Genomic DNA, 23364 nt, shown 5'->3' with positions numbered 1-23364 from the left:
TGATTCAAGCCCGGCCCGAACCCGGCCCGGCCCGGCCCATGGACAGATCTACTAAACATCTCTTAACTATTTTTTCGAGTAGAAAATGGATAAACCATGAATTTATTAGAAATACAAGAACATCAAATAACAAACAAACAACACAAACAGCCAAACAAAACTACAAAACAGAAACATGATTGAGAATTTAGATGTACATGACTTATCCATATCGTAAAAATAATAATAATAATAATTTTTAATGTGAAATTATCTTCGCCTGAGAGAAGAGATCGAGTCCTCTGAGTTCTGCCCAACTCTAATAGTTGCTTCAACTGGTCAAGTTGCAACAGTATTTAATTAGCAACACAAATTATATGATGGAAAATCCCAATTTTATTTATTTAATTAGATTTCATAACAAGGTTTACAAAACCCCATGACACTAATACTCTTAATTAACACTCCCATACACACTCACAAAGACGCACAGGTGGCATGAACCCCTCCTTCCAACACCCGCCAGTCGGATAACCTTCCAGTATGCACTCTTTTGCGCATTTCTCTTCGTCAAAACAAATCCCAGTGAGACGTTTGCTCCGTGCTCTGCATGTCTTCCCTTCAGCAAATGGCAACTCTCCTGCGCATAATATAAATAACATATGGCTTAAAAAAAAGCATGAATATATGAATATGTATAAATTTATATGGAATGATGTATATATATATATACCAGGAAGTACAATAAGGATCATCAACACAAAGCACAGTAAACATTTCCCAGTCTGCATTGCTAGAAAACTGATGACTTTCTCCTTGTTTGGGATATGAGAAACTGTATGGTTTGGACCTCTATTTATAGTATAATGTTTTGTGCTTTTTATTGCTATTTTGACTTTGAATGTGTATTTATTGTCTTATTTATGAGTTCTCTTTAATTGGAGTTGAAAAATAATGAGTGTTTAATTCTCACAATAAATGGGTTTGTTAAGACCGTTCAAACACAGACTCATCTTATAAATACAACACAACAACACTTAATTTATAAAAGACAAAGAGAAAAAATTATAATTTATAGAAAAAGTTTTTTTTTGTTCTTTTAATCTAGTCTTATATATTTCAATAATTCTTATCCTTATGAGTGATTGAATATTTTTTTATGAGAATAAAATGGATAAAATAATTGATTTATTAAAACCAAACGAAGAAAACTATAAAAGGAAAGCAAAACAAAAAACAAACACACAAAAAACCGAATAAAAGACTAAAACAATCACCCTGGGTGAAGCTTCATCTTACACGTGCACAGTAAAAGCAAAAGAAAACAAAAGGAAAGACACAACTGAGAAGATGAAGTCCATCATCAAGTATCTAAACCTCCTCAAGCTAACGAAGGGAATGGATCACTCCTGAATTGAAGGTGGTGTCCTAATGCTTGTTGGGTTGTTCGGTCTAGTGTTCAAGAAATCAAGAGAGTGCCTAAGGTTCAGAATGTAGTCTTCTGGTATGCGGGGGCTCTCTCCAGAATCCAAGCAAGAATCATCTGAATAATTTTGGCAATAACTAAAGGTGGATTAAGAGCATGCAGATTAAAGATGCGATGATAAGCATGTACTTCCTCCGTTCTTTTTTATCTGTCACAAATCTATGTTTCTTTTTTTCTGTCATTTTCTAACATCAAAAAGTATTTGTTATTTTTTTTTTCCAAAATTACCATTAACACTTTATTCAATTATGTTCTTGGAATTAAATATAAGAGAGAAATGTGAAGATATAAATTATGGGTAATTTTGGAAATATAACTAATTTTTTATAAAATTGTGTGAAATAACTAAGTTTCTTGATATGTGAGATTCAGTTAACCACGACAAATAAAAAAGAACAAAGAGACTATGGAAGGGACCCAGAAGGTCCAGACCTCGGAGAGGATCTGCGGGTGGAAAGACAACCCAAATGTCCAAAATATCTAAAATCAACTAAATTTTTCATATGATTATACTATGTTTTTAGGACATGAGTTTTTCAATCCAAATATGACAAGTGAACAAGGCAACCCAGAAAGGTAGAAACAAGTGGTCTTCCGATCTCTTGACCCTCCGTGACATTAATCTTTTTGACACTTTTCCACACATACAGTGAAAGATAGCTTCTGCGCATGCTTCGCTTTTAAAACAAGTCTTAGTGAATTGTTGGCTTAGTGCTTTGCATATGATAGCCTCAGCAAATGGCAACTCTCCTGCGCATAATAAATTAACAAATGGCTTAAAAAAAAGTATGAACATGAATGCGTATTAATTTGTATGGAATGATATGTTCCAGGAATTAAAACAATGATCATTCATCATAAAGCATAGTAAACTTTTCTTGGTCTCCATTCTTTGGGTCATGATAATGGTATGATTTTGTAATACCCTGAACCTTTGGATACCTGTTGGAAAATATATTCAGGGTATTACTTTAGTTGCAGTAAGATTTTTCTACAGAGTAATCTTGTTGAGAAACCCCAAGTGGAAAGAATAAGGACCTAAGTGTAAAAAGTTTTTAAAAAGATTTTAGGGTTAAAGAATAAATGAAAAGGATGGATATGAAAATGTTTATGGAAACCAAGGATCTGAAAAGGTAAGATGGAGGGATCTTTTTGAAATGTTGTGTTATAATCTAGGGACCATTGGATAATTTGAAAGGACCTTTTTAAGAATAGTATTTCATAATTCAAGGATCATTTGGGAGTTTTTCAGGGACTGTTGTGTAAGAAATTATGTTTTTGAGAGACTAAAATTGAATTTCGATTTGAAAACTTAAGTTGGAGAAAAACTCCAGATTTTTGATGGTTCATCTTCTTCTCCTTCATCTGCTACTGATGAACTCGAGAAGAAAAATGAAGAAATGAGGAGAAAAAAATGGGAGATTTGAGGTGGGGATGGGAGATCGCTGGGAGGAGCTCATGGGAGGGATGGTTTTAGTTGGTAGAGCTTTTTCTTGGTGTATTTTTGATGAATGAGTGTATGTATGCATGTATATATGTGTATTTGATGGATTTGAGTAGGAAAAACATGTTTAATGGTTATAGATGATTGTTGCTTCAATTTGTGTTGAAAAATCATTGTATTTGTGATGAATCTAGCTTGAATGAAGGATGAGATTTTTCGGTTTCTTGTAGCGATTCTTGTAGACCGAGATTAGGGTTTGGTTTAGTTAATTAAGTTGATGATTATGATGATTAAGATGTTAATGATGATGGTTAGATTGGAATTGGTTGAGTTAGCCAAGTTGATTTGGTTGGATCAAACCAAGTTATAAATTGATTTGGTTGAGTTGAATTGAATTGAATTGATTGAGTTGAGTTTGATTTGGTTTAACCAAGTTCATTTAATTGAATTGGAATTGGGTTTGGATGAGAATTGAATTGGTTGGGTTTGATTGAATTGATCCGGTCGGGGGTTTGATTAAATCAAGTTGAGTGTGGTTGGACTTGAATGGTTTTGGTTGAATTGAATTAGTTGAAGTTGATTTGGGTTTGGTTTTGGATGTTGGGCTATAGGGTTTTTGGGCTGAACCAAGTTGGTTCAATATATTTTTAGTATAAGAATTGAGTTGGTTCAAGGCTGGTTGGTTTAATTAAACCTGGTTCAGTGAAATTGAGTTTGGTTCAGTGAATTTGAGCTTGGTTCAGTGGAATTGAGGATGGTTCGAGGTTGGTCAGAATGAGTGCAGCCCAAAGTGAGTTGGGCTTAAGTGCAATTGGAGACCAGGTTTGATTATGCAGGTCGGGGTTTGAACCGATTGGAGTGAGTGGGCCCAATTAGAGTCGGTTATTGCTTTCATGTATTTTTTCAGTTTGGGTTCGATTATGTTTTTAGTTGTCATAATCGTTAATTTATTTTTATTATGTTATTCTGTTAGGGTGTTGTTCGAGGGCTTAGGGAGAGAGTTCGGGCCTAGGGAAGGAACCCAAGGACACCGGGAGTGAGTTGGTGAGTGGCTATTATTTTAAATAATTGATTAATTATTATTATTTTGAAATAATTGTTTAATGGCTAGTATTTTGGAAATAAATGTTTAAGTATTTCATTTTTATCATGTTTAATTGCAGTATAAGGTCGAAATATACTTATATTTATTTTTCCCTACGATGTGCCATGATAACCGTATTGATACATCGATTTTTGTATAATTATACGTATTTGTGAATAGTGAAAATACATGTATATGTGATTTAATTATTCAATTCTTGTATTTATTTTTTTGATGGGTATATATGCTTTGATTTGGAGTGATTTATGAAAACCATGTGAGCATATTAAAAGATGTTTTTATCGGCATTATTAGTAGAATTGGTTTTCATTCCCGGGTATAGGAATGGTGTCGTGAATCTGGGCTTTCTTGGTGTTATGCATTGTTATACTTTTGGCATTGAGCTTTGTGGAAAATAATGTTTATTTCTGTGATGTGAATACTTGTCCTGGAAAAGGATTTCCATGTTGTTGCTTGTGTTGGGACTTACAAATTATTTTTGTGTTAAAAGTTTGGGCTTTGCTTATGTGTTTATCTTGTCCTCGTCTGAATGGCGAGGGTATTCTTGATTTATGATCATGGATGGATATTGTACTCGAGTGGAGTTGTATTTTTATTGTGGTGATTGTTTTGGTGATATCCCTCTGCGGTAGGCGGTCTTCACGGCCTGACCTTTTTGAGGTGGCGTGTCGGCCGGGCTGATTACTACGAGGGCAGTTCGGTGGGAGTGTAGAGCCACTGCTGGATATTCATCGGATGGCAGGGGTCACCGACCGGTGAACCGATGGGTCAACGATTAGGGACATGAGTTCCTTGGCGGCTCCGAACCTAGCCTGGCCGCGGCGAAGGTTTAGAGAGTTTTCTAGACCATGTTATCTTTGGGTGAGTGTTGGGTATTCTTGTATTTTTGAATTTGAGATTTATGTTATTTTTTTGAATTGTGATGAGGGCGTCTCTCACAAAAATTGTGTTTTTTCGAGAAAAATCAAATTGATGTTGATTTATGTTGAATTTATGTTTCAAGAGTTCTTTAAAGATGTATTTTTGCTAGAATTCCGGTATTTTGGAAAAAAATTGGAAAATTATTTGAGCGATTGGTATTTATATATTTTTATATATCATTTGTATTTAAGTATTTGAAATTATTAAGCCACTACCGACCAGCTGAGATGTCTTTGTAAGCATGCGGGAGGCGGGACCCTTGATTGCTCGATTGAGTATAGCGCTAGTCGAGGGTTGAGTCGAGGATTGCGGTGGGTCCCCTTCCTTTCTTTCTATTTATTGGTGTCAGTGATCTTGTAGCGGTTGTACCCATAAATTTGAGTTATGTATTCATGGTATTTATGTATTTGAACCTGTAGTTGGTGTAAAGTTGTAAATTGTGATTTGTAGGTCCGATTTTTGTTTTAAAAGCAGGTGTCGGGTTTCAGGTTAAAAGGGAATTTTTAAGCGATGGGTCTACATTTACCTCGGTAGAAGGGGTGGGTGTGACATCTTTTGTATCGAGTCATGAGGTTGAGATATCCCGGTTTTGGTAGAGATCACGGGTTGTGATCCGAGCTTAAGTTTAGAAGTCGTGTACTAGACTTGGAGAGTTAGTAGTGATTAGACATAAAGTTAAGGGGCCCGATAGAAGTATTTAGAGTCTCGATCGGGTTAAAAACCTAAGTTGCATATTGGGATTGAGGGTCGATAGTTGATTTTGACATTTTGAGACAAAGAGGTGAGTAGTGTCATTTGTGATCCGGATCATGGGTTGAGATATTTACTGAATTGTTTTTTTATCCAAAATGAGTTGACTTGAAGATGCCAAAGAAGTGTGTTTGGCGTGTTGTTTGTCGAGTCGATACGTAGTGATTTCTGCGATGTGATTATTTACTATTGAGCGGTTTGTAGCAAAGCAGGGTCTTGGAACAAGTAAGCGAAGTCGGTGATATCAGTTAATGTATGCTAAGAAATTTCGAGGACGAAATTTTCTTAAGGGGGAAGAATTGTAATACCCTGAACCTTTGGATACCTGTTGGAAAATATATTCAGGGTATTACTTTAGTTGCAGTAAGATTTTTCTACAGAGTAATCTTGTTGAGAAACCCCAAGTGGAAAGAATAAGGACCTAAGTGTAAAAGTTTTTAAAAGATTTTGGGTTAAAGAATAAATGAAAAGGATGGATATGAAATGTTTATGGAAACCAAGGACTGAAAGGTAAGATGGAGGGATCTTTTTGAAATGTTGTGTTATAATCTAGGGACCATTGGATAATTTGAAAGGACCTTTTAAGAATAGTATTTCATAATTCAAGGATCATTTGGGAGTTTTTCAGGGACTGTTGTGTAAGAAATTATGTTTTGAGGGACTAAAATTGAATTTCGGCTGAAAACTTAAGTTGGAGAAAACTCTGAGATTTTGATGGTTACATCTTCTTCTCCCTCATACCTGCTACTGAACCCGAGAAGATGAAGAAATGAGGAGAAAAAAATGGGAGATTTGAGGTGGGGGATGGGAGATCGCTGGGAGGGAGCTCATGGGAGGGATGGTTTTAGTTGGTAAGAGCTTTTTCTTGGTGTATTTTTTTGATGAATGAGTGTATGTATGCATGTATATATGTGTATTTGATGGATTTGAGTAGGGAAAAACATGTTTAATGGTTATAGATGATTGTTGCTTCGATTTGTGTTGAAAAATCATTGTATTTGTGATGAATCTGAGCTTGAATGAAGGATGAGATTTTTCGGTTTCTTGTAGCGATTCTTTGTAGCAGCGAGATTAGGGGTTTAGTTTAGTTAATTAAGTTGATGATTATGATGATTAAGATGTTAATGATGATGGTTAGATTGGAATTGGTTGAGTTAGCCAAGTTGATTTGGTTGGATCAAACCAAGTTATAATTGATTTGGTTGAGTTGAATTGAATTGAATTGATTGAGTTGAGTTTGATTTGGTTTAACCAAGTTCATTTAATTGAATTGGAATTGGGTTTGGATGAGAATTGAATTGGTTGGGTTTGATTGAATTGATCCAGTCGGGGGTTTGATTAAATCGAGTTGAGTGTGGTTGGACTTGAATGGTTTGGTTGAATTGAATTAGTTGAAGTTGATTTGGGTTTGGTTTTGGATGTTGGGCTAAGGGTTTTTGGGCTGAACCAAGTTGGTTCAATATATTTTGTATAAGAATTGAGTTGGTTCAAGGCTGGTTGGTTTAATTAAACCTGGTTCGAGTGAAATTGAGTTTGGTTCGAGTGAATTTGAGCTTGGTTCGATGGAATTGAGGATGGTTCGGGGTTGGTCGAGAATGGTCTAGCCCGAATTGAGTTGGCTTAAGTGCAATTGGAGACCCAGGTTTGATTATGCAAGGTCGGGTTTGAACCCGATTGGAGTGAGTGGGCCGATTGAGAGTCGGTTATTGCTTTTCTATGTATTTTTCGTTGGGTTCGATTATGTTTTTAGTTGTCATAATCGTTAATTTATTTTATTATGTTATTACATTAGGGTGTTGTTCGAGGCTTAGGAGAGAGTTCGGGCCTAGGAAGGAACACAAGGACACGGAGTGAGTTGGTAGTAGTATTATTTTTAAATAATTGATTAATTATTATTATTTTTGAAATAATTGTTTAATAGCTAGTATTTTTGGAAATAAATGTTTAAGTATTTCATTTTATCATGTTTAATTGCGTATAAGGTGAAATATACTTATATTTATTTTTCCTACGATGTGCCAGTGATAACAGTATTGATACATCAGTTTTGTATAATTATACGTATTTGTGAATAGTGAAAATACATGTATATGTGATTTAATTATTCAATTCTTGTATTTATTTTTTTGATGGGTATATATGCTTTGATTTGGAGTGATTTGCGTAAACCATGTGAGCATATTAAAGATGTTTTTATCGGCATTATTAGTAGAATTGGTTTTCATTCCTGGTATAGGAATGGTGTCGTGGATCTGGGCTTTACTGGTGTTATGCATTGTTATACTTTTGGCATCGGCTTTGTGGAAAAAATAATGTTTATTTACGTGATGTGAATACTTGTCCTGGAAAAAGGATTTCCATGTTGTTGCTTGTGTTGGGACTTGCAAATTATTTTTGTGTTAAAAAGTTTGGGCTTTGCTTATGTGTTTATCTTGTCCTCGTGCAAATGGCCGAGGTATTCTTGATTTATGATCATGGATGGATATTAGTACTCGAGTGGAGTTGTATTTTATTGTGGTGATTGTTTTGGTGATATCCCTCTGCGGTAGAGGGCGGTCTTCACTGGCCGACCTTTTTGAGGTGGCGTGTCGGCCGGTCGATTACTACTGAGGGCCGTTCGGTGGGAGTGTAGAGCCCTGACTGGATATTCATCGGGTAGCCGGGGTCACCGACCGGTGAACCGATGGGTCAACGTTAAGGACATGAGTTCCTTAACGGCTCGAACCCTAGCCCAGCGGCCACGGCGAAGGTTTAGAGAGTTTTCTAGACCATGTTATCTTTGGGTGAGTGTTGGGTATTCGTTTGTATTTTGAATTTGAGATTTATGTTATTTTTGAATTGTGATGAGGCGAGCTCTCACAAAAATTGTGTTTTCTGAGAAAATCAAATTGATGTTGATTTATGTTGAATTTATGTTTCAAGAGTTCTTTAAAGATGTATTTTGCTAGAATTCTGGTATTTTTGGAAAAAAATTGGAAAATTATTTGAGCGATTGGTATTTATATATTTTATATATCATCGTATTTAAGTATTTGAAATTATTAAGCCACTACTGACCAACCTGAATGTCTTTGTAGAAACTGCAGGAGGCAGGGACCCTTGATTGCTCGATTGAGTATAGCGCTAGTCAGGGTTGAGTCCAGGATTGCAGTGGGTCCCCCTTCCTTTCTTTCTATTTATTGGTGTCGTGATCTTGTAGCGGTTGTCACGCAAATTTGAGTTATCAGTATTCATGGTATTTATGTATTTGAACCCCAGTAGTTGGTGTAAAAGTTGTAAATTGTGATTTGTAGGTCCCGATTTTGTTTTAAAAAGCAGGTCTCGGTTTCCCAGTTAAAAGGGAATTTTAACTGATGGGTGCCACATTTACCTCGGTAGAAGGGGTGGGTGTGACAGATTTGAACCTCTATTTGTACCATGTTATGTGCTTTCACTTTGAATGTTAATTTATTATCTTCTTATATATACGACTCTTTTAATTGTTGAGTTAGAGTTAATGAGTTTTTAATTCTCACAATCAACGGCTCAGTTAAACTATGGTTTAATGCAACATAATATTACTTCATTTTTTTTTTGACAAAGTCGACAAGCGACAAATCAAAAGACAAACGGGTACGGAGGTCTTGAATGACCTCGTGAAAATAATCCCCCCGCCATGCAATCCTGGAGCGGAGAACGAAAGATAATCCTCACACAGAACTCCCACAAGGGACCCTAAATATGAATTGTAATCTGAGAGGTTTGAACTCGAGACCTCTCAATTACAATCATGGGTAGTTACCATTGGGCTAGCACAAGGTTCTTGTATTACTTCATTTTTATTTTTTTAACCTGTAAACAAGTCATACAGTCATTAAACTATATAATTTAAAAAGCATGCAACACATCGACATTGAGCTATCAAATTCAACAAACCTACATAATCGTTGAGTTACCACATGGCCTCATTCTGTGCGTCTTTACCGGTAAAGAGTTAAACTCAAAATTTTACCTTGGCACCATGGACTAAATGCCACTTGACTGTAAATACGTTGGCTTTTATTTTAATTTATGAAATATTCTCTTTATTTCATTTTGATTGTTACGTACAAATTTTATATAAATATTAAAATTACCATTAAAACTCTTAAAATAAAAAAAAAATTATGATGAGAAACGTTTACCTCAGTTAAGGTTAATTTTAATTAATATACATATTTTAAAACAAAAAATGAAAAAAAAACAATTAATTAATACTCATAAATATTTAATAAATAATTTAAAAAATTAAATATGACAATTAATAAGTGTGTATAAAACAAAAAACTTTACTTTCTAGAGAAAAAAAAAACTCAAAGAGGCATTTTGCACCGCTGGGTTGCATTGGGATCTGAGTTTACATCATGATTAATCGAGCACGAATCTTGAGGGAGCATTGAGGGCATTTGCTAGCCTATGATACGATACAAGCCTCTTGTTTTCTTAGGCTTTGCTTGGCTGGGAGGGTTTGGAAGGGTTGAGGAGGGTTTATAAAGTAAGGGTTCTTTGAACCCATGCTTGGGGGAAGGGTTGAGGAGGGTTTATAAGGGTTTGTAAGGGTTTTGGGGGGTTGAAAACCTCCCCTTTCCCTCCATTCATCAACCCACCAAAATGGTGGGTTGGGGAGGGTTAAATTTTTTTTTTGACAATTTTGCCTTTATATAATTCTTATAATTACTAGCTTTTGCCCTTTTATATTAGGTTTTTAGTCCATGTGTAGTATTTTTTTGGTGCTACATAAATTTTTATTATGTATTTAGAGTGCTACGAGTAATTTTTATTATATTTGTCTATTTTTTTAAAAAAATTTGATGAAATTTTTATATTGGAATAACAAAAGTTCAGCCAACCCAAAAATCTTGATTAGTTGTCAGAACCACAAAAATTAAAAAAATAATCTAAATAATTATGCTTTTTAGAATATAAGGCGTTTTGTAATAATAACATGAAAACCTTACTTTTCCTTTACTTTCCAAAACCAAACACAAAATGATAATGAACCCTTATTTTACTTTTCCCTCCCCCAAAACAAAGGATGTATTCAACCCTTCCTTTTCCTTCCCTTCCCTTCCTTTCCATTACTTTATGAACCCACCCCACACCCCATCCAAGCAAAGCCTTAGATTCCAAAAGAACAACCAAAAAGCAGAGCTTGATCACAGCGGAGGAGTAGGCAATGGTGGCTCGCCGGTTCCTCGTCAGCTATAAAGACGATGACTTTGCCGTCGACTATGACACTGATGATGGATTCGAGGTACTTCCCTTGTTCTTCATCTTCTTCATTTGGAATGGGCGTCGTTGATGATCTACTTGTTTTTGTTTCAGGTTCTCAAATTCCAGATTTTTTCTCTCACGTCAGTTCCTCCGGATGATCAGAAGGTGTTTGAATTGGAATTTATGTTTTTGAAATGTTTTTGCTTTGAAAGTTTGCTTGATTATTGTTTCTTTTGCTTAAGATCGTGACAGAGGATGATGATCGGGCCATTAGCGAGTCCTCTGATCTAGGAATCATCTCTGAGAAGTTGCGGGTTGTGTCTTTGGTTGGTGAAGGGGAGGGAAGTTCGAGACTTGCGGAGGGTTTTGAGAAGTCTGACGAGGAATTGGCTCGAATGTTGCAGGTTTTATTTCTTCAATTTTTTTTCTTGGTTTTGATTTGATGATTTGGATGTAATGTGGATTTTTGATTTTGATAGGCAGAAGAGGAGGCTCTTCTCTTCCAAGAGTTTCGGGCTAATGAAAATAAGGAGGAGTTTGAGGGAAGGATCAGGCCATATGTTTCTCAGGTCCTCTTGGTAATGACCTTCTTCTCTGGTTTTATCTCATGAATTGAGAGCTATATTTCACTCCTTTGTTTGAAATTTATCACTTTTGGATTTTCTTGTCTGTCTTTGAACGAAGTATGAGGATCCAGGCCGGCAGGAGGCGGCAAGGAAATCTGTGCCAGTTGATGAAATTGAGGAGAAGGCATTGGTTGCTTTGGCCAAGGTAGCAGTCTTCTGCTTTTTTGAATCTATTTTCATGGCATGGTCGAGCCGTCATGGCACTATTATTATTTATTTCGTGGTATGAATGTGTTGTTTGAAAACTGTAATGATACACCCCTGTGCTTGGTGACCTTTTAGTCAGCTGAGAGATTGTTTATAAATTATCCTGTGTCCGGCAAGTGAGAATAATACTTTTTAATTATATAACAAGGCAACTCTAAAAAATAGTTTGAAAGTTTGGTTTCATGAACATAACTTGTGCTATAGTATCTGAAAAGTGACATGGCTTTGCATATGTAATCAACCACCTATTCAGTTAGTGATATTATTTCCCTTATTTTGGATTGTGTTTCAATTATATTTCAAGTTACATAACTAAGAACTCCATGCATGAGTGTGCAAGCTAAACACTTATCACTCAAGAAATATTTGTGTATCTATGAATAGAGTTCAATCATTTAATTTCTTAATTAGTAGATGTTTGGAATTTTGCATGTTAATCATGCACATTCCCATATTTAGCTACACAGCAAGTAACTTTCAACTTATAATAGTTTTAAATTAAATTAATGGGGCTTAGCAAAAGTAAATAAGACTGATGCTCCACATGTTAAATTTCAGTAAGTTTCTTCAATTCCTTTGGACTTTCTTGATGAAGAGACGTCATTGGTCTTTGTTTCCTTATCTTTGGTTCCACCCAAATTATTAGTGATGACTGATACCACCATTTTAAGAAACTTGAACTGTCAATTTTGCATCTCCTTAAAGTTCCTCTCTAAAAGTATAATATAAACATCTTTGCTTATTCTCGACTTGCATGGTAGCTCTAGTTTGCTCCCCACTCTCATAGGTTTCCAAAGTCTTCCTGACAACTCGGATGAAAACATGTAAACCCTCAAAACTTGGTGAGGTTTCCCTTTGCCAAAATTTCTCCAAATTTTATATTGGCCACTTAAACATTATTTCCAGGACCTCTTAGCTTTCTCCTTTAAATATAACTGCATTTTTGCTAAATTTATACTACACTTATGCAATGTTGGGCCAGTTTAATTTAGTAAACTATAACTAGTAGTGATAGTTCATACTACCTCCATCAAGGTAGTTCTGTTACTTGATGCTTGCAAAGGAGACATACTTCTCCTGTTTTCTATTTTTGCATATACGCCATCTTACTGTTCTTTTGTGGTTGTGTATTTTCTATTTGTCCAGGAGGGGAATTTTAAACCGTTGAAGGCTGAGGTGGATCATTACTTTCTGCTGCAATTATTGTTCTGGTTTAAACAATCCTTTAGGTGATGCCAGTGCTTCTGTTATTGTAATGCTTACTAATTTATATTACTAATCTTTATGTTCTTTTCTACGTGCTTCTATGCCTCTGATTTCATGGAATTTATGTCTATTATTGCTATGACATAATTTTCTACCCTGAATCCCTGTTTCCTCCCTTATGGAATTGATCATATGCCAAAGATTTTTAAGATGTGTAGCTGTAGCCAGTGGGCATGAGTGTTGTCAATTTCTAACCATCAGAATTTTAAGTTGACTTCTTGATGTTAAGAAAGGTGCTTAACTTCAACTGTCCTTTGGTTTCTTGCAGTACTTCTGTTATGATAGAAAATAGAGACTAACAGATATGAAATAACATGCTTAGTATTAGCAATAGTGGAAGATTTCTGTAAAAGAACTGCCTGCAAGCAAATTCTATTATTGTAATATATTACGAAAACAAAGGAGCTGACAATGGAGAATTTAATTGGTGGGTTGTGCACATGGGCACAATGCAGATTTTCAAGAGCTTCAACTATCAAGTAGAATATGTGTTCATATCAGATTAACTTGATAGCATTGCATTTTATGTGATGCTGTTCCCTTCCCTGCTACTTGTTGTTTCTGAGTTATAAGAAATTCGGTGTTGCCCATTGATCTTTGATTCATTATGAATCCTGCTTTATTTTTATTATTATTATTATTATTATTTTAATCTACCTTGATAATCTACATCATTTTTGAAAGATCATGCAAATGAACTGATGCATGATACATGTGTTCACTCTCTGGATCTTTTGAACAGATGGGTTAATTCACCACCTTGTGATAATTGTGGTAGCGGAACCAATGACAATGGAATGGGTACTGCACTTCCTTCTGAAGCGAAATATGGAGGATTTCGAGTTGAACTTTATAAGTAAGATGATAAGGCACATGACATATTGAATTGCTTGGGCTTGATTCGGTTTATCACTTTTGTTTATTTTATGCGATGAATGATGGGTGATATCCATACTTGCACATTTAAATCCAAATTTATGGAATTAACTAATGTGGGGCTATTAGTTACTCTAATGACAAGAAAGTTCCAACTTATCTAGAAGAAATTGGCATGCCAAAGACCCAGTTTCTTATTGTTATAATGATGTGAAATAACATGTAAATGACATTACAAGCATTTTTCTGTTACGTTGATTATTGATGGTAACTTAAATGTTGTCATTTATGCCTTTAGTAGCATTATGTCTTGCACTTTTCCAAGTATGTTTTCTCAAGAACAACTACATTCATTAGTTCTTGTGAGGTGTCTTGAAGAATTCCCCAATAATGCCATTTAGTGGTCCAAGGTTTTCCTAGCTCGTTTCATCATTGTCACTATTTTGTTGCATGAATTTTTTAGGCAATCCAGCTAATTAAGTATCACATTTAACCTAGAGAAACCTTGATACTCAGGGGCGGAACCAAGGGAGGGCTAGCAGGGGCTGAAGCCCTCCTCGGTTCCGGAGACACTACTTTTCAGGCACTATTTTTCTATTTTTAAATTGATGTAAAATATACTATTTTGATACATAAAAGTGCATATTGTTGTTGTGGTTGAGTGGTTAGTGGGTTTAGTCATAAAGCATGTGACTTTTCAACCCACCCAAGTTCAAATCCTCTTTGATGCATGTGTTTTTTTCACATTTTATTTTTTAATATAAAAATTACTAGGATTTCAAAATTTTAATAAAAATTAAAAAATTTTATATACAAATTTTAGTAATTTAAAAAAAAGTTGAAATTGATCATGAGGCATAGCAAATATATTATAACATATATACACATATATTTTAAAAAAATACAAATTTGAGATGTATTTTTTATTAGTTGAATTATTGAAAATCTTATACATTTGCTATAGATAATAACAAAAATTTAAATTATACTTATGTGTTTTTTAATGTGTATTCGAAATTTTCTTATATTAATACATTAGTCTTCATTTAAAATAATTATTTTGTTGTATTATTATTTTTTTATTTTTTATTTTTTTATATTTTGCTTTTAGGTTTCAGCCCCTACCATTAAGTCCTGATTCCGTTACTGTCGATACTTCCGTTGACTTCTTGATAGAAGCCGTAGATTCCATCAGTTAAATTTCTATTCACTAATCCACTATCACCATTGAGAGTAATGCTTTCAATATGTTGCTCCATCTTCACCTGAGATAAACTTTAGATGTGAAAACTATTAAGAGGCAACATGTGCATTTCCTTACTGTGAGTATATACATATATATATATATATATATATATATATATATATATATATATATATATATATATAATGTTTGACAAGTAAAATGTACAACTTTTAGAAATATGAGACCACATAGTTAAGTGTGCACTTTCAGGTACTTATCCTTGTCTTGTTAGAAATGAAAAAATATACAAATCTGTTGTATTTGATACAGGAGGATAAACCATTTTAGTTTCTTACTGAATTCAATATTAAATTAGACTGATTAGTAGTCATTCTTATGTGTTATCTGGATCTCAATTAACAATTGTATGCCAAACTTCAGGTGTAATTGTTGTTTGACTATAACTCGTTTTCCACGTTACAATGATCCACTGAAGGTATGAAGTATATCCTCTGTTTAGGAATTGGTGGTTTTTGATACCTTACTTTCACATGCCAAGACATGGTTGTTTGTTCCATGATCCTGATGTTTTTCCTTTGCCAGCTTCTGGAAACTAGGAGAGGGCGTTGCGGAGAGTGGGCCAATTGTTTTACACTCTATTGCCGAGCTTTCGGCTATGAATCTCGTTTGGTTAGTTGACATCTTAATGATGCTGGCACATGTTGCTTATTTGCTTTTTGGCTTGTACTTCACTTGTTCTTCTATTCACTATTCACTGTTTGACTTATTCTGTTTAAGTCACTGGCCTTCAATGGTGCAAAGTGACAGGATGATTGAGGCATGTTAGCAGTGTTGATAGTTCTAAATGCGGATAGCTCAGAAAATACTGTTGAAGTAATATTTTGAAGTTTTTAGTTATTTCCAATTCCCAATAAATCTTTTACCACCAGATATTGTAATTCTCCCTTCTGAAGATGTATGCAGCATGATGTCCTTATGATCAGAGTGGATTATCTCCTGCAGTCTTTTAGAAATGATTGCAGTTTTTGTTTCTAATTTACTTTGTATTTTCCAGATACTGGACTTCACTGATCATGTGTGGACCGAGTGTTTTTCAAATTTCTTGGGGAGGTAAAAACCTATGTTCTTCTCATCTTTCCTGTTTTCCTTTTCCTTTTAGTATTGTGATTATGCTACTTAATGTTGTGTAACAATTATCCATTCAATTCTGCTTTTAACATTTATCATATATGATGATACAGATGGATGCATCTTGATCCATGTGAAGCCGTATGTGATAATCCTCTGTTATATGAGAAAGGGTACCTTTCTTATTCTTGAATTTTGAATTGCTTATCTTGCAGAAAACATTATATGTGAAAAGTCTAATCTACCAGCCATTTAACATTTCTCACATTTTGAAATTCAATTAATCATCTTTGGCTAAATAGATACTAAGTCATAAGCATTTCTTGAAGCTGGAAAAAGAGTCTGGATTATGTAATTGCCATCTCAAAGAATGGAGTTTATGATGTCACGAAGCGATACACAAGGAAGTGGCATGAGGTAATATCTCATCATGTCTTGAAAGACAATTCTCAAGTCCTTCTTGTCTTCAATATATATTTTACTCTTCTTGGTTTCAGGTTCTGTCACGAAGAAACCTGACAACAGAAGATGTCGCCTCTGCTGTTCTTTCTTCTATTACAAATGAATGTCGTAGTAGATATTCATCTGAAGAACTTAGAGCACTTGAAAATCGTGATTGTAAGGAAGCAGAAGAACTAGAGAAAGAGGTCCATCTTCTAGTGGATGCTTCTGTATCACTTCCAGGGAGACGAAGTGGGGCCTCTGAATGGCGAATGGCAAGATCTGAATTGGGCACTACTGACTCTTTAAGTTCTTCTGCATGCCCAGTCAGATTATGTGTGGATAGCCATGTCAAAAGCATTTATAATGCTTTATCTCTTTTTATATGCCATGCTATAGATAATGAGCTTTCAAAAGCAGAATCCTTGCAAATTCTAAAGATTCTGAAAGGCATGCTGGAGAATCTTAGAGCATCTCCTTTCAAGTCCCGGAAATCTTTCTTAAATTTAAAGGGAATGCAATCTACCAAAAAGATGATGCCTTGGATCAAGGAATTACTCTCTGCTATTTCCTTAAAGGGAGAATTGGATGATACAGACCAAGTGCGTGTTCTCCTGGCTTGTGATCCAGTTCAAACTTCCATATCTTTACCGGTGGCATCAGATGCAGTTGATGAAATAATTGACATTCTTAATGGTGTTACAGAAATGAAGAAAAGTACTTTCCAATTTCCTAAACTCAATAGATTATTTTCTGGTTCAGTTCTTGCCAGTGGTGAGGAGCTTCCCTTTGGTATTGTAAGTGCATCTAAGTACCTATTGAACTTTGTTTTATATGTGGTTTCTATATTGTTTGTGTGACTTTAGTGGTCATTTTATCTCTAGGCTACATCAGCATTTGACGGTATCCGCACGTCTAAATGGGAAGAACCTAATGGTGCAAAAGGTATATCTCTGTGGTCTTTTAACATGATTTTGTCGTTGCTTTAGAGTTCTGTTTTTTTTAGCATTGTAATTAAAATACTTACGTCCACCCATTCTAAATTTTTCCATCTACCTCACTCATATAATGTTTCATTTGGGTATAGACTATTCAAGCTTATCTACCATAGATGCAAACCAAATCAAGCTAATTAACGAGATAATTATGCATCTGAAAATGGAGCTATGAGTGGAGGATAGGAGAAGAGAAAAACATATTATCAAACCAGAATATTGAATACAATGACTTATGCTTGTGTAGACTAAACACAAATTCATTCCTAATAATAATATTAGCAAATGTGAAGATTAGTTCTAACTAATAATATACCAAATATAAACTCTCGTAATATATAAGATACCGATTATATTTTGATTGTAAGATAGACTTTCTTAGTATGCTAAAATATAACATATTTCAACATTCCTTTTCAAACTCATGGTTAATGGAAAATGAATCACTAGTTTGAAAATTTTTTCAAAAGTAGTTGTAAAAATAATTGAAAAAATATGACCATATAGATGTTAATGATGACTGGCAGAAGTCGAAGACGAAAAGAAACTGACACTTTAGTAAACTGAATCAGTATAAACAGAACCAATGTCCCTTGACCCTTGATATATGCTAGTCTATTTTAACGAATCACGTTGTTAACAAATCAAAACCAAACTCTGATATCACAATAGATGAAAACCAAACCAAGTAAATCAAAGAGATAATAGTGGTCTATGTGAAAATGGGGCCATGGGTAGAGGAGAGGAGAGAAGAGAAGACATTATCAAACCAGAAAATCGCACCATGCTACCATGGTTTTGATTCTTTTGAAGCTCAAAATATTCCTGCTTATAGTAAAAATACAGTATTTCTGAAGCTCTCTTTGTTCTTTTTCTCAATTGTGAAGTGTCTCAGCCTGGGATGGTTTTGCTTTTACTGTTTTGTGATACTTCCAACCTTGCTAGAAGTGCTTGCCTGCTTGGTTTGACCTTTTTAAAAGTGATCACTAAGAAGCAACCTGTTCGGGCTTTTTCTGAGTGATCTAATTGGGAGCTTTTGGGTGAACACTGAAATTGTTCATTCAAATAACAAGTCTATCTTGGTGGAAAACTCTATCAGCAGTTGCCATTGAGTAGTTTTATTCTTATGTATATGACATCAGGTTATGTGAAAACATCTGTCTAATAGTTCTTTGGACACCTATTGGCTAAACGTGGCTAATGGCAATCCTACATTTTTAAAATTTTTTTGCTGTTTTAAAGTCATCAGATTATTTAGGATGCTTTCATTAATTTCTCGAACTTCCACTTAACTTTCAAGCTTATTCTTGCTCTGTAGGATGTTGGCTGTTATACCAGTTGGATAATGACCAAATGCATGATCTTGACTCCTATGACTTGACTTCAGCTAATGATGCCCCAGAGAGAGATCCCATGAACTGGTATGTAACTTTGTTTTGGCAGTGAAATCCTGTGGCATGCCTTACAATATTACTGTTTTCAATAAAGTACATGTGATGCAAATTTAGTTGCACACCTTATCAAATAACTGTCCCCCAGTACAATACATGTCAGGTATTTCCATTTTATGTTGGGACCATGTTTTATGCCGTGCATTTTATTTTAAGCCTCCCAAGTATCTCCATGATCAAACCACCTTCGAATTGTGTAATACTTCTGGTAAATTTAGCCCAGGTTAACATGGTCAAGGTACCTATATGTCAGGTTGTGTAGCTGTTTATTAGTCAATCTCTGACATGTTGCATCTGCTCATGCAAAGATTTGTGACTTGTTCCATGTGCTGGCTTGACAGGATTGTCGAGGCAAGCAAAGACAAAGGTCAAAGTTGGGATATTTTAGATGAACAAAATTCTCAAATATTTGATAAGCGCTTTCAGCGAAAATCATTTCAAGTACAATCAGTGCACAAGTATAATCTATTCAGGTAATCTCCATCAAATGCATGAAAACTTGGTTATACTTTTACATTTTATTTTACATTATGCACTGGATGGCAGATTTCGCTTTCTTGCTGTCAGAGATCCTGAAGCAACTTCTAGGTTCCAGATAGGAAGCATCGACCTGTATGCGCGAGCCAGCTAGTCATACTTCTACTTTCGATATATACACAAACTTTATGGATTCATTAGCAGGGACTGGAGGTGATGATCTTTCTCCATCGTATCTCCCAATTATAATGAGATGAATGCGAGTCATTTATACTTGTGCAAGGCAAAATTGCCAAATATATATGTACATACCTCCATTACTTTATCAGAGGAGTATATGTTCAACTGAAGTCATGTTTGGTCAATTCTTGATACAAGGGTTTATCTAGGATGAAGTTGATGTTCCAGACTGGTCCAACCCAAGTTTTCGGATGGAAGCTTTTCACTTGCATCAAACACGTATATAGCCAAGTGTTATTTATTTCTGGCCATTGGACTATTTGAACAAATATATATATATTTATATATATGCTTCATAACCAACATGCGCAATTGGGTGTGTTCTGAGGTTATTTATTGTTATTACCCAAGGCCTATCTAAAGTGTGTATTCAACCTTTATATATATATATATATATATTTGGAGAGAACAATTATAATTTAGTTGATTGAAATAGTAAAATAATTTGACAGTGGTTCACGTGAATTGTAGTAAGAGAGAAAAAGAAGGCTGCGTTATGAAGAGTGCGAATGTAATTTCTTTTTCCCTGCTCTCAATCCAACTGCTTCCACACGTGCGATTGATTTCTATATCAGCAAATGAAAAAAGATACTTTTAATTTGTTTATATATATATATATATATGATAAAAGTAAAATAAAAATAAAATAAAGAAATAAGGTTCTTTTCTCCTCGTGGACGTTGACACTAAGAAATAGATAGTGATAAGCAAAATCACTCACATCAAGAGAGAATGAGAATGAAAATGAAAATGAAAATGAAAATTGAGAATGAAATGGTTCAGTGAAAGAAATCCCACTGGTTTCCCACTTGATCAAGTCTTTCCTATCGCTGGCCGGTGGTTATGACTTATGAGGGGGAATTGGGAAAGCCACTCCATCCCAGCTTCAGCAAATGCATGTCGTCTTGTTAATTATTTCTCTTACGTCACATAAACACAACCAAGACTGCTGACAAGTTTTATTAGGATATATATATATATATATATTTTAATTTCCAGCTCATTTATCAAGAATGGATACATACTACCACTACGTCTCCTTTGAATCCTTTTTTTTTTTTTTCAATATAACGTTATGAAATAATGATATATATCGGATAAGGAAGAAGGAGATGATAAAGCTTGGATGCAATGCGGCAGTAGCAACCAAAGTACTTTTTTTCTCTTCGCTCTCTTCTCAATTTGTCAACTCTTTGTTTTCTAGTACGTGAGCATTGTGCACAATCTCTACATCATACACCTGTACTCTCTGCCCCTCTTTTTTAAGTGCTCATGAAAAAAGAGAAAAGAGATAGAGATTGAGAGAGATGAATTAATATGTATATATATCTATAAGAGGTTTGTTGAAGGGTGAGAGGGAGACTGCAGAGATAGATAGATCAGTAGAAAGATAGAGACATCTGGGATGAGAAGGGTGATGGGGCACACCTGCTGCTCCAAACAGAAGGTCAGGAGAGGCTCATGGTCTCCTGACGAGGATCAGAAGCTCTTCAACTACATGTCCACCCATCATGACACCTCCTGGCCCACTGTTGCTAAAGAAGCAGGTCTCTCTCTCCCTCTCTTCCTCTCTACATAAAGATATAAATATATCTGAATCTGAATCTAATGAATCTCAAATGGATGTGCAAGTTCAGGGCTGGAAAGATGTGGAAAAAGCTGCAGAAATAGATGGCTAAACCATCTAAGACCAGGATTGAAGAAAGGCTTATTCACAGCACAAGAGCAAATGACTATTATATATTTGCACAGGGTTTTAGGCAACAGGTTCAAGCCACCTTAATTTCATGAACCTCCATGCAATATAGATCTGCTCATGTTTAATATCAACATTTTTCTTTCTTTCTTTTTCATTGATGATCAGGTGGTCTCAGATAGCAAGACATTTGCCCGGAAGAAATGACAATCAGGTGAAGAACTTCTGGAACTCTTGCATAAAAAAAAAGTACTTGGCTCATGGTTTAGATCCTCAGACTCATAAGCCAATCTCTACTGATCATGGTACTGTTACCTTTATTCCTCACTTTCTCAACCATTTCCCTCTTGCACATCCCCCTTTCAGTACTGTTGCATTGACTACCAATAACAGCAACACCCCCATGGAGATGATACATCTTCCATCTTTCACCTTACCAACTTCATCTCCTAGTAACCCTACACCTTTACCAGCATCCATGGCCATGCCAACCATCCCAAGCTTTTCACTATGAGAATACTAATGTCTTGATGAGCTTTCAAGATCAACACCCTCACAACTCCATAAATTTCACTGATGGATCTTCTTCTCAAGATCACTCCTCCTTCAACCAGACTCTTTCATGTGGAACAACAACAACAACACTATCACTGTTGAGGTCCTAGCTCTTCAAGAACCAATGCAAGTTCAGGCACCACCAACTGCACCCAATAGGAACCCCAATTAAGTCAATAGCAGTGAGGGACTCAGTATGGATAACTATGATCCAACCGCATTTGATCTTGCCCTCTTGGACCTTGTATTGCAACCTTATATATGATGCTTTTTGTAATGGCAACTCTGTGTATCGCCTTCGCTGGGGTTGATAAGAAAAGTTTAGTTTAGTTTTTTTTTCTTCATTTCATGTAAGGTATAAATATTATGTTAGTACTGTATTTTAGGTAAGAAGTTGAAACTAGCTGGCGTTAATGGCTATCTCTGAGTTTTTCTCTCAAATACTTCTTTCTCTTTTCTTGTATTAAACTTCTGTTTTCTTCTTCTTAGTGAACACCTTTGTTTTGGATAACTCAAGAGAGCTTTGCCAGGATCATCCTTCTCATATGGATGGGACAAGTGTATTGCATGCATATTATTTTTTTTCTAAATAAAAAAAAGACAAAAAAAAATTTGTTTTCGTCTAGAATTTTGTCTCTTCATGAATTCCATTGTTGAAAGTTTTCTTTCTTGAATTTGCTAATTTACTTATAATTCATAAACCAAGTTTTATTTCTTCTTTGATATGCATTAATTGTTGGGGTTGAGCATAGTATGATCCAAATCCTTGCTTACACATTGATATTTTTTGATTAATTTAAGAATAATGAAACCATTAATTTGTTCTATATTTGTGTTAGCCTTCCATGTTTATATATTACATTAGAAGAAAACTCAAGGAGGCATCAATTTTTTTTTTTTGTTTAGTTTAGTTTTATTTGGATGTGATTATTATGGGTATTTATGCATGCTTTACTGTAATATGCATACAAACTTCCATCTTTATGAGTAAAATATAGCAATATAGCAATACAAACTTCCATCTTTATGAGTAAAATATAGCAATATAGCAATATGAGACTTAGTTCTTGTATTGCCAGAAAGTTTCTTATGGTTATTTCATGCTTATTAATTTTTAGGTTAAAAAAAGGAAATTAAGTTAGTTCTTGAGAATCTTGATAATTGATTGTTTTTTGATCGATCTTGTCTTCTGTTAGTAAAATATCCGACCAGCCTCTATATACAGAGAAACTTAGTCAAAGAATTAATAGAAACATCAACACCGCTAATGTCCATTGTGAAG

At 34.9% G+C, this 23364-nt stretch overlaps 2 protein-coding genes across 2 annotated transcripts in view; both read left to right on the top strand.

Annotated features, from left to right (window-relative positions):
- The first annotated feature begins 10794 nt into the window (after positions 1-10794).
- Positions 10795-19956, top strand: LOC120277462 (peptide-N(4)-(N-acetyl-beta-glucosaminyl)asparagine amidase). Its single transcript, XM_039284319.1, has 17 exons — positions 10795-10957; positions 11029-11082; positions 11160-11321; positions 11397-11495; positions 11602-11688; positions 12897-12979; positions 13759-13872; positions 15520-15574; positions 15682-15768; positions 16154-16209; positions 16341-16400; positions 16557-16644; positions 16725-17465; positions 17553-17613; positions 18982-19084; positions 19456-19587; positions 19661-19956. The coding sequence occupies exons 1-17, from the start codon at positions 10880-10882 to the stop codon at positions 19743-19745; spliced, it is 2145 nt and encodes a 714-aa protein (XP_039140253.1). The 5' UTR covers positions 10795-10879; the 3' UTR covers positions 19746-19956.
- A 1292-nt stretch (positions 19957-21248) lies between these two features.
- The window catches only part of LOC120277571 (transcription factor MYB3-like), a 3630-nt gene continuing 1514 nt past the window's right edge, over positions 21249-23364 (top strand). The window contains exons 1-3 of the mRNA XM_039284430.1: positions 21249-21378; positions 21469-21598; positions 21696-21832. Coding sequence (XP_039140364.1) covers positions 21249-21378; positions 21469-21598; positions 21696-21832 — 397 coding nt within the window. The remainder of the gene's footprint in view (positions 21379-21468; positions 21599-21695; positions 21833-23364) is intronic.

This window comes from Dioscorea cayenensis, chromosome 15 (genome assembly GCF_009730915.1).
Source record: "Dioscorea cayenensis subsp. rotundata cultivar TDr96_F1 chromosome 15, TDr96_F1_v2_PseudoChromosome.rev07_lg8_w22 25.fasta, whole genome shotgun sequence".
Lineage (NCBI taxonomy): Eukaryota > Viridiplantae > Streptophyta > Magnoliopsida > Dioscoreales > Dioscoreaceae > Dioscorea > Dioscorea cayenensis.
The sequence above is the reverse complement of the archived record's forward strand: the minus strand, read 5'-3'. Positions and strand labels throughout refer to the sequence as shown.